This window comes from Thamnophis elegans, chromosome 5, assembly GCF_009769535.1.
Source record: "Thamnophis elegans isolate rThaEle1 chromosome 5, rThaEle1.pri, whole genome shotgun sequence".
In the NCBI taxonomy this organism is placed as follows: domain Eukaryota; kingdom Metazoa; phylum Chordata; class Lepidosauria; order Squamata; family Colubridae; genus Thamnophis; species Thamnophis elegans.
Window position 1 is genome coordinate 45,668,342 of NC_045545.1, and position 15,929 is coordinate 45,684,270.

The following is a 15,929-nucleotide window of genomic DNA, read 5'->3' on the forward strand; positions in this document are numbered from 1 at the left end:
AGTGGGCTGAAGGGAATAATAGCTACTGCAGATTGGACCCTGGTCCACGTACTGAAGGGCCTGTAGGACTGAGAGTAATAGATACTGCGGTAAGCTCCAGTACTTCTGTACAAGAAGAAAGCAAATGAGCAACTGTGACCACCCTGTGCTTCTCAACAGAACAGCATTGTGGATTCAAGGTAGAGCACCAGTTAAATATCCATGTTGACTTGGGTCAGTGAGCTAGAAAGAAAACTGGCATGATGCGATCAACAGAAATGGCAAAATTGACTGTTTTATTTAGAGAAGACCCTATCTAGATTTGTTTCCATTTGGAAACCACTATTGGACCTTTTGCTCAAAATAAAAAAAACCAAACCTTTGATTTTAGGTTTTGATAATTAGAATGACTTTGTTATAGAAATGGCTTGAGCCATTTAGAAATGCAAAGCAAAAATTGAAGTAATTTTTTTTGTATTCTACATTGAACAAATCCCAAAGTCACTTTCCCCCTCTCTTTCTTCTTCCTTCTTTTATCTTTCTAACTTTTGTTTCTTTTTGTATTTTTATCTTGCAATAAACTTTAATAAAACATTTTTAAAAATAATGTTAACATTTCCGGTATAATTAGATACACGCATTGCTGTATGTTAAGAAAATAATCCCTTGCCTGAGTGAATTCTAACTTGTAATTTCCTCTAGTAATTTCCCAACCAACCTATGGAACAAAAGAAGCAGAATGCATAGAAAATCAAAGGGGAATGTAATAAAGATCATGATAAAAAGAGAACATACAAATAATAGTGTTGAAATGTTGATTCCTGGGCGTCCTACTGAGATCAGTTCTCAAATATACTGTCTCTTCTTCGACAAACAAGTTCTAGAAGTCTGGTTCACAATGACCAGGGCTGGATAGAAGATCAATCCCAGACATAAATACCAAGCCACGCCTTTGATCTGGGCCTGAAACCAGTCAGAGCAAATGCCCAGGACTATAGTAAAAGTGGACAGCAAGTAAACTATCAGTCCATACACGGTGTGGCATCTCCGGAGCTGAGCCACTAATGAAATCCTTAGTAGCTGTGGAAACAGAAGACCCAACCCACACAGGACTTGCCCACAGGTGGCCAATATGGTCAGAAGACCCAGGGTGCTGTGCCAGGAGATAAAGTGTGGGAGTTCACTCCGGTTCTTGCTGGAGATAATGAAGACCAATCCCAAGGTGGCAGCCATGAGGGCCAACATCTGTGTAATCCAATGCAGCTGCACTTTTACTTTGTGGGAGCAGAAGAAAAGAGTGCCCTCTGGAGAGAAGATCAGGATGGCTTCCGTGAGGCAGAGGCAGAACTGAGAACACAGGAACCCATTAGTAACAAGGCTACTTCTACTTGACAACTGAGTAACAACTGAGGTTAAAAAAAATATTTATTTTGCCCTTAAGTGATTTTTTAAAAAATACCCTACACCTTTATTCCATTTGCAATCTTTGGGGCAGGTAATAGTTGTCCCCAATGGTCCAGCTCCTAGTATACTCTCCCCACACAGATAATGGAAATGTCAGGTTCAGCCTAACCTTTCCTGGTGCAGGTTTTCAATATGCAGTAAATGATAAGGTGGTCTATAATAGAAAAGCAGTTAAAAAGCAGTTAAAAAGCAGTTAACTGATCTGGAGTGGCAGGAGAGGGGGGAAAATACTTTTCACATGAAGAATAAGAAGTGAGTTTCCTTCAAGTCAAGCTCAACTCTTGGTAATTTCATAGACATGCCTATTCAGTTTTCTGGCCACTTATATCCAATGGTTTGCTTTTTCAAAGACTATTTTTTAAACCTTGCTTTTATTGAATTTATAAATAACTAGCTGAATATCCGTACTTTGCTACAAAACTATGTGATTGGGCTTCGTTAATATAAAGCAACTGGCAGTTGGAAAAGAGTTCTTTTCAGGTGGGGAGGGGGAGTAGAATGTCTAACTCCTTAGCATCAGAGCGGGTTAATATAATACTGTATAAGAAATACTAATGATCGGATGGCATTTTGAAAAATCCTTTCTTAGCAAGCACCTAGAAGCCAAGAGAAACCTATGTGCCAAATTTCAAGTTTGTAGGATTTACGTTTCTGGAGATTTCATGATGAGTGAGTGGTATTTGGCTTATATATAACAAAAAAATTCCTAACCTCATTTACAGTGCTGGGATTTCCTGGTCATCTCCTATCCCAGGACTAATCAGATCTGTCCTTGCTTGTTGTGAGACAAGGACTGGGCACTGACTGTTTACAATGTGGATGGTACTCAGTAAACTCACTTAGGTTTTGTTAATGAGCATCTGCAAAAACTGGAGAGGATGGAATAAAGGCTGATCTTGAAATCTTCCTCCTCTGTTGTTCTATGCTGTCATTGCCACTCAGGCAGCCCTCCTAGCATGCAAGCAGAAACAAGAGAAAGTAGAACATCACCCTTCCCCTTCTCTTTCTCCCCCCCCCCTGCCCAACCCAGGTGATCTGCAGTTTACACCTTAACCAGACATGCACTGTACAGGTCGTCCTCAAATTACAACATTCTGTTTAGTGACCATTAGAAGATACCACAACAGCAATGAAAAAAGCGACTTATTACTATTTTTCACACTTAAGACCACTGCAGCATCCCCATGGTCACATGATCAAAATTTGGATGCTTGGCAACTGACTCATATTTGGGACGATTGCAGTGTCTTGGGGGGTCATATGATCACTTTTTGAGACCTTCTAAGTCAGTGCTTCTCAACCTTGGCCCACCTGAAGATGCGTGGACTTCAACTCCCAGAATTCCCTCCCAGATTCTGGGAGTTGAAGTCCACGCATCTTCAGGTGACCAAGGTTGAGAAACATTGTTCTAATTAGAAATATCAATGGGGAAGCCAGATTCACTTAACAACAATGTTACTAACTCAACAACTGCAGTGATTCACTTAACAACTGTGGCAAGAAAGATCATAAAAGGGCAAGACTCACTTAACAAATGTGTCATTTAGCAACAGAAATGTTGGGCTCAATTGTGGTCGTAAGTAAGGGGCTACCTGTATTTTTGGCTTCAAAGGTAACATTTGGACTTTGAAAAGTGTGCTGGGCAAAAGCGAGGCAGAGCCAAAACAACTATATTTGATTTAATTTTAACTACTAATATTCTCCATACGTTTAACCGGGAATGGGGGTGTAATCTAGGGGGAGGACATACGTAATTTAAAATGTTGAATTTTAAAGAGAAAGGATTTGAAGTGATAAAAAGAAACTTCAAAGCTTTCTTTTAAAAAAAAATCACTATTCTGCTTCAATAGCTAAATGCTGAGTCTTTGTAACACAGAAAACGTTTTAAGATTCAAGCAAACCACACCCTTTATTTACTGGATGGCTCAAATATTATTCAACAGGTGCCTAGGATACAGTTTTGCCTGAATGAAAACACACATATCTAGAGAGGTTTGGGTGTTGAATGAGTACTGTCATCTGCAAAAGAAGGGCAAAAGGACTTTCTGCCTCTCTAAAAGGCAACCTGTATGCAGCCTTAGCATTTATGCTCGTTTTCTCATAAATAAAACCTAGGAAAAATGAACAATTCTGGGATATACCGAATAAGAAGAGAACAACTTACTGCAATTGACATGAACACCGGGTGCCAGGAAAATAAACCTGGAAGGAAGAGGGGGAAAAAGGAAGACTATTCAGCTTTGGCAAAACAATCTAAAAATAAGCCTGACTTCACCAGCCAATTTGATGCCAGGAGACCGTAACAGAGGAAGTCTGATCTTATGCGTTTCTATGTTGCTGTTTCTGATGTTTTTATACTTGGTTTTGTTTTTAGGATTTACTGATGTTTGCTTCTCTCAATCATGTGCTAAGTGGGAGAGAAATAATAAAATCAAATATACATTTATTATAAAGTTGTGACTGCAGTCAAACAAGTGAGGGACATCTTTGTATCTTAGCTATGGTAGGTTCTGGATAACAGCCTATGCATATGCAATCAACAGCTTCCAGTGCTAAAATGATGCAAGGAAAACATGCTATGGTTTAATTACAAATTCTCAGTCTGACTTCTCTGTCTTTCTCAAAATGCTCTGTTTGTAAATTCCATATATGCATTCTGGTTTCAGGAAGTATGATTTGTTATGATTTGTCATTATAACATTTACAACATTGTCTTTCAGTGTTTCAAAGATTTTAGCAAGGACAGAGAGGATGGTAGGTTACCCTGCAATATCTAAGACAGCTTGGTAAGAATCAAAGGCTCCAAGCATAATGCAGCATTTCCACTCTCTAAAAAGATAACCCATTCCACTCTAAATACTCCTTTTTAGCAAACCCCTGTCTTAAAGCATTTTCAAGATTTGTTCCACAAATATTATATACATATATATATATATATATATATATATATATATATATATATATATATATATATATATATATATATATATATATATATATATATTTAATAAAGGGAACAGAATTTGGAGCACTAGAGAGCTGAAAAATGAAAGCGTACTTCGCAAAGCATGGAGCTGTTAGCTCTCAAATCCTTATGTTTTTTCTTTCCTACAAATCTCTTTAGATGCAGCAGCCTTTAATATATACATCCTCATATTCAATGTCTGCACACAGAGTATTTGACAGTGTTCCTCTGAAACAAGAGAAAAAAAGATGATCCATTTATATTTTTAGGTTTCCACTTTATTGCAGTTTTAATGTTTTCCCACAATTTCTTCAAGTTCTCTAAATTTATTAGGTCTTTCCCCAGACCCTTTTCCTACTGCTAAGTTAAAGTGCTATTCACCCATTATTTAGGCAATAGAAAACCAGCAAGAAATGTTCCACCCTCATTGCCAATCCCTATTCCTGCCTCTATTGTGTCTCCCAAATGGGCTCTCCTGATTTTGCATGCACAGTGCATGGTATGCAAAGCAATTACTTCAATCTTCCAGCTTTGCTATCCTCCCTCTTTTGCACGTCAATAGCTGAGGGCAAAAACATCTGCCAATCAAGCCACTGCATTAGTAATAGGACACATTGAGCTGTAGGATTATGTATGTCAACTCTATACTGCTTCTTGACCATACCATCCTACCCCCACTTACACCCAATTCTGTCGTAGCCAGGAGAGTTATCTAATTTAGGCAACAATTGGTTCCGCCAATAATTTGCAAATCCAACTATTATTTTGTGCATGTTGTTGTACAAGTGGCACACCTGGTAGATTTTTCCCAATATAGATACCTGAAAGTACTATTGGCTATCACAATTCCCAGGCCTCATATTTTGCTAAAGCGGTAAGCAGCTTTAAGGTGCAGGGGCATTTTAATATGTCTAGCATTAGTTACATGTTATGTACTATTTTTATATTTGGGGGAGAAAGTACTGGATGTACTTGGTACCCGGACAATCCCCCTTTCCTGAATTTCCACCACTGCCTATGGTGGAATGTGGACAAAACACAGCACAAGAAAAGAGCAAAAAGCAGCCAAGGCCTTTTCCATTTAACAAGGGGGCATCCTTATTCTAGTATTTCAGCCTCATACTAAATTACCATGTTTCCCCGAAATTACGACATGTCCTGATACTAAGGCCATGCCATATTTTTCTGGTGGGCAAAAATATAAGCCCTCCCCTGCAAATAAGACCCCCTGGACAACCCCCCACCTCCAGCCAGGCAGAGTGCCGCTCACCAACCTAGCGGTATCCCGAAGGTGCCAAGCCGCGGGAACTGGGGGGAGGGGGCAAAGGTGATCACGTTGCTTGGCGCCTTCGGGATACCACTAGGTTGGTGAGCGGATCTATGCCCAGCTGAAAAGGGGGGTTGCCTGGCGGCTGCTCTCTTGTGAGCGGGCTCCCAAAGAGCCAGGCACAGCCTCATGGGCGAATGCCTGTGTTTTGCTGTCACAGCAGCGCAACACAGCAGCCATGAAGTGACCATGCTCACAGGCAGCCACCCCGGCAAACCCCCTTTCCAGCCGGGCACAGTGCCATACACTAACCTAGGGGTATCGCCAAGCTGCGTGAGTGCCTGTTCGCCGCTGCCCGGCTCCCGAGGCTTGGCACCTTCGAAATGCCAGTGAATGGCACTCTGCACGGCTGGAGAGGGGGGTTACATGAGTGGCTGTTCCGCTCTCGCTCGCACGCCTCCCAGCCTCACGATGCCCTGGCCCAGCTCTCTCTGCAGAGCAAGGGCACCTCTGCTGCCACCACATGGCTTTTTCTGCAGCTTCCAAACCGAGTCTTCTGGCAGTGGCCGCTCTGGGCGTACGCTCTATGGTTGTACACTCTGCTGGCAGCTGGCCCACAACTAATGTCAGGCATTCCACGTTCTTTAATATATGCTTATTCTTTATGCCAGGGAATAAGCAAACAAAAATGTGCAGACCTCAAAGTCCCCTCTCCTTGTCAAGTTGGTTTCAGTCATCTTCATCCATTATTTGGATGTATGCACACAATTACACTTCAAGTCAGTTCAGTACTGACTCCTGGCTCCTGCCTGGACAAGTCCCTGCAGGTTTCTTGGCAAGATTTTAGAAGCCATTGCCTATTCCCTAAGGCTAAGAGAGAATGACTAGTGCAAGGTCAGGAAGATAGCTTTGTGCCTAGGAGGAGACTAAACCAAGTCTCCAGGTTCCTAGCCTGTTGCCTTAATCACTACACCAAACTCACTTTTAGTCTTTTTGAGTCAATCTACCTCTCATCATCTAGGATCCACTATCTTGGATCAGATCACAAAAGATACAGCTAGAGGGTTTAGGGATTTTTCTTTTAGTGGGGCTAAGAATTTGAAAATGTTACCTCGGGTGTTACCTTTACCAAAATCCCCCTTTCATAACAGCATATTTTTTTCCAATTTGTGCAGGGAATTACAGGGTGGGGGAGGGAAGGAAGGGAAGGAACTACAGCTGTGTGCCAAATCTTCTACCAACTGAAAAGGCAGCACTTTTCAGACAAAACACTAAATTGGAAGGCAAATAGACTGCCTAGGTTCAAGACTGAAGGTGTTTCACTGAACACCTGTCCTGGTTTCCAATGAATACATCCCAGAGACACTGGACACATTTAATCTTAATGGGTTTTCTATGAAGAAGTGATTCTTCAAGTGTTGTTTTTTCTAAGTAGTAGACTTCTAAATCTACTAAAATGTCTTGGCTATACACACAAATGCTCAGCAATTTTTGATTCCAATGGTTGAAGAAGGAGGGATTAGAACAGCGGCCACCAACTTGTGGTTTGTGGCCCACTGGTGGTCTGTGAGAAAATGTTGGTGTTCCGCAGAAAAATTATTTGTATTTTTTATATTGCACTAAATTAGGGGTCCTCAAATTATGCCCCCTGGGATGGATATGTGCAATGAACACTTGTGTTGCTGCAGTGTGTCTCCCCCTTTGGGGTTTTTTTCTGTGGGTCGAAGGGGTGCAGAAATTCCAACTTGGGGTCTGCTTCGGCCTCCTGGTGTGGGGCTTTGGGCGAAGGCTGGAGGGAAGTGCCACTGGTGGTGAAGAGCCAGAGGACTTTGTTCCAATGGGACTGCATCATGGCCTGGAACTCACTAACTGTCTTGCTGAGCCTCCAGGCACCTTGCACTCCTGCAGGTCTTTCCTTTACTTGGAAAGCCTATGCTCAGTCCTCACTGAGGTGCTTCGGTCAGATGCAATTTGAACTGAGCTGTTTTGCCAACTCCTTCTTAGCTCCAATAGCTGCTTCCTATTGGGCCCTAAGGAGCCCGGGCAGGGAGGCGAAGAATGGCTGGGAGGGGAGGAGAGAGTAGAGGCTGTCAATGCACCCCTCGATGTGAATGATATCGAGTTGGCCATGCCCACCCAGTCACGTGACCACCTAGCCATGCCCACCCAGCCAGTCATTAGGTAGATCATATTAGTGGTCCGGAGAATTTAAAATTATGAATTTAGTGATTCCTGAGGTCCGAAAGGTTGGTGACCCCTGGAATAGAAGATTGCAAGAGGTGGAACAATGAATCGAAGGAATCTGGTTATTTCACACATCTCATTCAGTCCTGGATTGTCTTTCTTCTTTTGTATTGGAGAGAGAGAAGCCTGTGTGAGCCTTGAACTTAATAAAGTAGAAAAGTACTCCATTAAATACGTTACAAAGCTCACGCCACTGTGTTTCCACTCTTAAAATGGTAGTGTAATGTCATACCCATTTTTGGCAGTGAAATTGTAGACATTAATTTGCAACAACCATTGCAGAGGGTCATAAATCTGTCACCTGGAAAAAGAGATTTTGGATTATGTAACATTGTAATATGGACATCTCTCCATAGCAACAAAAAAAATCTATAGTGATCAGTTTAACAAAAATCAGATTTAGGAGAACTGAATTGGCCTAGAATAGCAATGGCAAACCTTTTTTGGCTCGCATGCCATAAAGGGGAAGTGCAGGGGGGTCATGTGTGGGCATGCCACACCCATAATGCAATGTGCGACCCCTCAGTGTGCATGTGCACATGAGGGGCACTTCTCCCCCCATTTTTTGCATGCATTTTTCGCCCTCCCCAGGCTCCAGAGGCTTTATAGGAGCCTGTGGTGGGCGAAAAAAGCCTCACCCCGGAGGCCCCCCAGAGGATTCAGGGACCTTCAGGAGGGTTCCCTGAAGCCTCCGGAGGGCTTAAACCGACCCTACGAGCAAACCGGTAGTGTGGTTCCAGTTTGCCCATAGGGCCATTTTTTTGCACCCCAGAGGCTTTAGGGAAGCTCCTGAAGCCTCCAGATGGCCTCTGTGGGGCGGGAGGCTCTTTTCACCCTCCCCAGGCTCCTATAAAGCCTCTGGAGCCTGGGGAGGGTGAAAAATGCCTTTTAAAAAGGATGAACTCAGCCGGCCAGCCCGCACATGCATGCTGGCCAGCTGACAGGGCAACACCTCACGTGCCCTGACACGCGTGCCATAGGTCCGCCATCCCAGGCCTAGAAGGAAGATACAGCAATTCAGAAGTATAGGGGAGAATTCTGCATATTGAAATACTGTATCATTTGCTCCTCAACAAATACAATGTACTAACTCAACCATTAGCCAAATCTCCAGAGTAAGTTTTAGTTCTTTTGAATGGGTATATTGAAATATACAGAGGAATACTCCATGAGAAACTTAGAAATTAAACTTAATAGAAATTCATAGACTGGCTCTTAGAGCTATGTACAGAGGCACGGAAACAACTGAGCTTTGCCATAATACATTTCTGTATTTGAAATAATCAAATGAATTAATATTTTTCATTCAAAAAATTAGATTTGCAAAATCCTATGATAGTATTCTGAGATTTCCCATGCCTTTTCCTTTACTGGGCTGCTGACTTTAATGGGATTTCACAAAAAGAAACACTTCGCTGTGTTACTTCTAATTGTCTCTCCCCATCTCCCAAATCTTAAACAGGCTCTGAAAATACACAGAGCATACCAGCCCTGTTGTTTTCAACAGAAATACATTAAGCAGGTTAAATCTAATGGAAATCTGTTCCACTTTAAAGTGCTCAACTCTGGTTGAATCATGTCTACCCATAGTTATTGCAAATGTAAGAAAGCTTTCATACACAAGTGGCTTTTTTCTACATATAAAAGAAACAGAAACAATCCAGCAACATAGAACTTTAGTGTCTTTACTGATGCTATTGGATTCCAAAATAAGAAACTTCTGTTATATACCGGAGAGCTGTCAAGTTTTAAAAGAAAATGTTTTTTCTAGCAGTTGTTTCAAAAGATGAACACCATTCTAAACTGAAAGAACCTAAGAATACCTCATAAAAGCAATTCTAATTTCTAAGGATCTGCAGGTAATGAAATAGATTTAAAGTGCATATTCTATAAAATTATGAGCACAGCCTGTGCCTGGCACACTTGAAAACAAATATGAAACCTGTTTCCTGGTTATCTAATTTTAGAGAGAAACAAAATAGAATTGATAGATATGTGCTTAAACCAAGGTCATTTATTAGATATCAAAGTTCAATTTTATAATGTCATAAAAACATTATAAACAGAAATCAAATGTTGCTCGTCTCCTCCTGTATAAAATCTATCCTAGTTTGCTCCTGAAATAAAAATACACATTAAAAAAATGTGTATTGTCATGGGCTCACGTGCGCATTGTCACGGGTACATGCGTGCATTGTCACGGGTACATGCGTGCATTGTCATGAGTGCATGTGTGCATTGTTGCGGCACATGCGTGCATTGTTGTGGGCACATGCATGCATTGTTGTGGGCACATGCATGCATTGTTGTGGGCACATGTGTGCATTGTTGCGGGCACATGCGTGCATTGTTGTGGGTGCATGTGTGCATGTTGCAGGGACATGCGTGCATTGTTGCGGGCACACGTTTAGCACCCGACCACAAAAAGGTTAGCTATCACTGATTTATACCTTTAGTTCTGGGTACAATTAAATTGTTACAAATGAGAATTGCAGCCACACAAGATACTAAATTACAAACCAGTAACTTGTTTGTTCTTTATCTTCTTGCTTTGGAAGAACTTCTTAAATGATTCCCTTTGCATGTGCCAGCTCTCACTCTCTTGGAACAGTAAGTTATCTAAATGGTCAACCATCCATTAAATTCAACCTGATTCTATCTTGCTTTTCAACTCTCATAACTCCCAAACATAATCTAGCCATCACCATATGATTCCATTACTATGAGACAAGTAGCCAATCTAAATCATTTAATATGGAACAGTTGTCCTGTAATACCTACCTTCCATGTAAATACTTAGCTAATTCTAACATTACCTACCACTCATAGGAAGAGCCTCACACCCCCATTTCCCTAGTTTAGAGTCCACTTCAAAGCATCAGTGTTAACCTATAGTTGAAAAAATGCTGTACAGTACTGTAATTCTAGGTAATTAATGTGAGAGAAAATGAAAGTTTATTTAATCAGCATTTCCCCTTAAATAATGTATACTATGGAACTGTAATCAGATATCTTTTTACCTCCTCTGCAGATGCCCAAGATTGTTTTATTACCATTTCTCTTACCTTTATATTAAAATGGCAACATCCTACAAATGTTTAAAAAGGCTTCCTTCTCCATCTCCATGTACATTGGGGCAAGAGAAGCCAAATTTCATAAACTAAGCTATATAAAGAATTCTCTCTCTCTCTCTCTCTCTCCTCCCTCCCTCCCTCCCTCCCTCTCTCTCTCTCTCTCTCTCTCCTCATCAGCTATTTTTATATCCTGCAGTTTAATACAGTCTACTCTTTCTCACCAAAAGCGCAAAACAAAAATAGATGAACTAAAACCCCAACTCCAGCACCTGGAGAAGAAGAAAAAAAATCTCGAACATGCATTGATGTTCACAAAAAAAGCTTCTTGCTTCGGTGATGGTGTAGATAGATTTTCACAGGTTTTCTCCGTCGTTGAAAGCTTCCTAGCTCACCCACCATCCTTTGTAACTCTCTCGCTTGCCCTGTGTAATTCTTCCCCCGCTGCTTTGGGAATATATTTCCCCCCCTGATTTCTGGCTCGTCCCACCGATGTGACGCGATCGGTCAGCCTGATATTTCCTGCTTAATTCTTAAGCTCATGTGTGAATAAATAAAAGTTGAGGGCAAGACTAGTCACTCGGCCGAGATTATTAGGCGGGCTCTCCCGCTGTCCTGTCTTTAAGGTTCTGAACCGATGGCCCCGGGAGCGACCCAAGCACGGAGAGGCGACCCAGGACAACCCAGAAAAGAAGAGCCTTTGGTGGGGTAGGGAAAGGGACGATCTGCCGCTTTCAAGGAAAGCGTCCCTAGCGGGATCAGCCTGTGCTGGGAGTAACCGGAAGCGGGATTCACTCACTAGTGCCAGGCCTGGAGAGCAGCAGCAGAAAAACGGTCATCCCCCAAGCCGCCAGGTGGGCCAGGGCCCCGCAGCCGCGCCGCAGCCAAACAAACGCCCTGCAACCGGCGGGGGCGTCCGACATGGCGAAGCCTTCCCCTCCCCTCCCCTGCCGCCTTCCCCTCCGGCGTTTTATTCTAAGGCAGTGGAAGGGCTGGGTGTGGTTTGCAGCCTCCTGCGACGCACAAGCACCTGTTGGGCGGGCCGGCGCCCGGGAGAAAAGGCTAGGAGGGCTTCCCGGGCATGGCAACCTGGGAGGCGCTGCTTGGGCGCCTCGTTCGTTCCATTCCGCTTCCAATAGTCTCTTCTTACCGGACGGCCCACAAGGCTTCTTCCCGTCTTTTTTTTTTTAAGGATTCGTGTGGTTTGTTTGGAAATCACCAGGCCCTAATAATCTTTCGGCCACAACGTTTGGGGAAATGACTGAGAAGGAGGGAAGGAGTTATACAAGATGAAGCATATACAAGATTATGATTACATGAAATGGATACGAATAAATGGAGTTGTTAGGACAGGGAAGGTGGGTACTTTGCTGCGCTTATGTACCACCCTTACAGACCTCTTAGGAATAGGGTGAGGTCAGCAGTAGACAGTCTAAGGCAGTGGTTCCCAACCATTTTTTGACCATGCCCCACCTAAGCATCTCTAAAATCCTTATGCCCCCCCCCCTGACATATAATTCTTACTTTACTCAAAAAGTGAACTCTACTCACATGGAGGAAGCCTAAAAGACCATTAACTTGGTTTAAACAAGGTTCAAATTGCCCCCATTAAAAATCAAATTGCCCCCCTGTGGTGCGTGGATCCCATGTTGGGAACCACTGATCTAAGGTTAAAGTTGTGGGGATTTGGGGAAGAAACCACTGAGTCAGGTAACACATTCCAGGCATTGACCACTCTGTCGCTGAAGTCGTATTTCTGCAATGAAGTTTGGTATGGTTTACCTTGTTTTTATCTATTGTGTATTGTTGTGTATTGCTGTGGTTGAAGATGAAGTAGTCATTGACAGATAGGACATTGTAGTAGATAATTGTATGTACTACACTTAGGTCAGACTGAAGGCGGTGTAGTAGTAAATTGTCTAAGCCCCAAATTTCAAGTCTGGTGGCATAAGGTATTCTGTTGTGAGCAGTGGAATGGAGGACTCTTATCGTGAAATATCTCTGGATTCGCTCAATTCAGAGGTAGGTTCCTATCAGTTCAGACTGGTTTGGCCAAACTAGTAGTGGTTTGGCGGCCTGGGTGGCTGGAACCAGCAGGAACCCAGGCCTGCCATGCCCCTGAACTGGTTTTCTGGGTGCCACCGTAGGCGCTGCCATCTTGTTTTGCATCAACAGAACAATTTTAATTGCATTGCACAACATGCATACAAGCAAACCGGCAATAGTGCCTGCCGGAACCCACCCCTGGCTCAATTGCGTTAATATCCAATATGAAGTTGATATGAGTTGGAATGCAATGTCCACTACTGTCTCACCCAGGCTAGGTTCTCAGGACCCACTTGCCCAAGTAAGCCTATTTATCAGTATTCTCACATGTTGGGCAAAAATAGGATGAGTTGGTTTGGGATGCACCCAAAATTTAAAATACATGGAAGAGGGCAATATGTCAATCAGATGACTTGTAAATCATCATCTATTTGTAGTCCACTTACAACAGTTCATTTAAGTGATTGTTTCAAGTCACAATGGCACTGAAAAAGATGCCTTATGACCACTTTCCACACTTATGACCATTGTAGCATTCCTGTGGTCACGTGAACTGACTCATATTTACGATGATTGCAGTGTCCTGGGATCATGTGATCACCTTGTGCAACCTTCTGACAAACAACGTTAATGGGGAAACCAGATTTACTTAACAGCAGTGTTGCTAACTTAACAATTGCATTGATTCACTTAACTGTGGCAAGAAAGGTTATAAAATGGGGTATTACTCACTTAACAAATGTCTCACTTAGCCACAGAAATTTTCGGCTCAATTTAAGTCAGGGACTACCTGAACCCAACCTACCCTGGCTTGGAGTTAGCCTAAGCATCATTTCCGCTTTAATATCATTCTAACATCTCCTCTCTTCAAGCTACACTTTTTAAGGAAGATGTTGCAGATTCCAAGAATTGGGATTATTCTGGAGTTTCTTACCTGATATTTCTAAATGTCAGTTTCATAATTTTCCAGGTGAACATCTCTAAGTATGTATCTATATTTTCTTAACACACCAGCGGGGAGCATATGTATCTTTTCTTTTTTTCTCTTCCCTCAACTTCATAATATGGATAAAGCTACACGGAAAGCATCCATCTGTATTCTTCCTGCTGTTTTGAAAACTCTAGGTCACTTCTCTGTGCCTGAGAAACAGTGAAGCAGTGGGGCGTAGATTTGCCTGAAAAGATCAGTTCTACCATTACAAATGGCCAAGTGAGATTTATCTAACTTTTTACTCCAAAATTGAGTGAAACAAAGTAGAAGCCACATTATCAGTTAAATTGCCATTTGTATATACTACTGCACTGTAAGTTATGTATATTCAGCGTTTCTGGGTTCTACTCCTTCAAGTCACACTTCCAACACTATCTGGTATCTTCCACAACTTCTGAAAACTGAGGTATTTCTTGCTTCTGGAATTTAGCATCTTTGTTCACACATATTTCTCTATTAATGACAATTCCCTCATCTCTTAATCAGCGATATTTGCTGACATTTAAGCTATCTTCAGTATCTAGAACTTTAAGCAGTAAAGGAATGCTCCATTACTGTGTTTCTCTGGCGCAAACCCCAATTAATTAAGGCTCAATAAGATATTCCTCAAATTCTTACAACTTTTCTGCAGCTCAAGAATTGGACGTATTGTAGAGTGAAAAATCTCTCGTTGTTAGGTTAAGCCATTGTCACTGTAATGTTTTGGCCCAGCCATATTGTTGCTAAGAAAAATGTATGCATAAAAAATAGAAGTTTTGGTATTCCTTTGGCAAATAATGTACATTACTCTACAGCTTTACATTACTCTTTTGAGTTTCATCTTTGAGTTTAGATCCTGAAGATGAAACTCAAATATATTGGCTACCTAATGAGAAGGAAGGACTCACTGGAGAAGAGCCTAATGCTGGGAAAGATTGAGGGCAAAAGAAGAAAGGGACGAGAGAGAATGAAGTGGCAGGATGGTGTCACCGAAGCAGTAGGCATGAACTTAAATGGGCTGCAGAGGATAGTAGAGGACAGGAAGGCCTGGAGGAACATTGTCCATGGGGTCATGATGGGTCGGACATGACTTCACAACTAGCAACACTCTCTAGCAGTGGCCCCCAACCTTTTGGGCACCAGAGACCGGTTCCGTGGAGAGAGGTTTGCTGTGGACTGGAGGGAGCGTGGTTTCATGTGCTGCCTGCATCCCAAAGATGGGGCTTTGCTTGTTTGTGAGGTCCAGTTTCTGTCATGCCACAGACCAGTGCCAGTCCATGGACCGGGGGTTGAGGACCCTTACTCTAGAGCAGTGTGTGTCAAACTCAATTTCATTGGCCACATCTGGGTTGTGTTTGACCTAGGGGGTGTGGCCAGCTCAACATCACTCTTGTCATGGCGCCTGTGGTGGCCCAAGAGCTCTGCCAACGAAAACAGGCTCCCAAGTTCCATTTTTGGTTGCCACGGCCTCCTGCAACTCTCTGCCAGTGAAAATGGAGCTCAGGAGCCCATTTTGCTGGCAGAAGCACCACGGGCTGGTCCTTCACTGTTTCCGGGGCAGCCCCATGGGCCAGATCTAAGTACCCCACAGGGCAGATCCAGCCCCTGGGTCTTGAATTTGACACCCATACTGTAGAGGCACCCAGAGCCACTGAATCCTCTATTTTTTTCAAACCAGCCTCCTTCCAGATGTGCTGAACCACAACTTCTATGGTGCTGTTTAAATTTATTGCTAAAGTTTGACAAGGGGACCTAGATGGGGAAATCTGGAGTACAAAGGTGGACTGATTAACAGGCTTGTAAGTTAAGTGCCATGACACATGCAGGAAGATGGCAAAATATTAATATCTCCTGTAATCCTAATTTTTTTATGGGATCCCTGCTTCTGTACCTCTCCGGTCATTATATAGTTGGGAAGGGGAT

At 42.6% G+C, this 15,929-nt stretch overlaps 1 protein-coding gene across 1 annotated transcript; it reads right to left on the minus strand.

Annotated features, from left to right (window-relative positions):
- Positions 1 to 555: 555 nt before the first annotated feature.
- LOC116509356 (cytochrome b561 domain-containing protein 1) lies at positions 556 to 12,317 on the minus strand. The gene is made up of 3 exons (XM_032218503.1): positions 11,790 to 12,317; positions 3,608 to 3,645; positions 556 to 1,326 (listed from the first exon to the last, which is right to left on the minus strand). Exons 1-3 carry the CDS (start codon positions 11,911 to 11,913, stop codon positions 826 to 828), a joined length of 663 nt encoding a protein of 220 aa, XP_032074394.1. The 5' UTR covers positions 11,914 to 12,317; the 3' UTR covers positions 556 to 825.
- Positions 12,318 to 15,929: the final 3,612 nt, after the last annotated feature.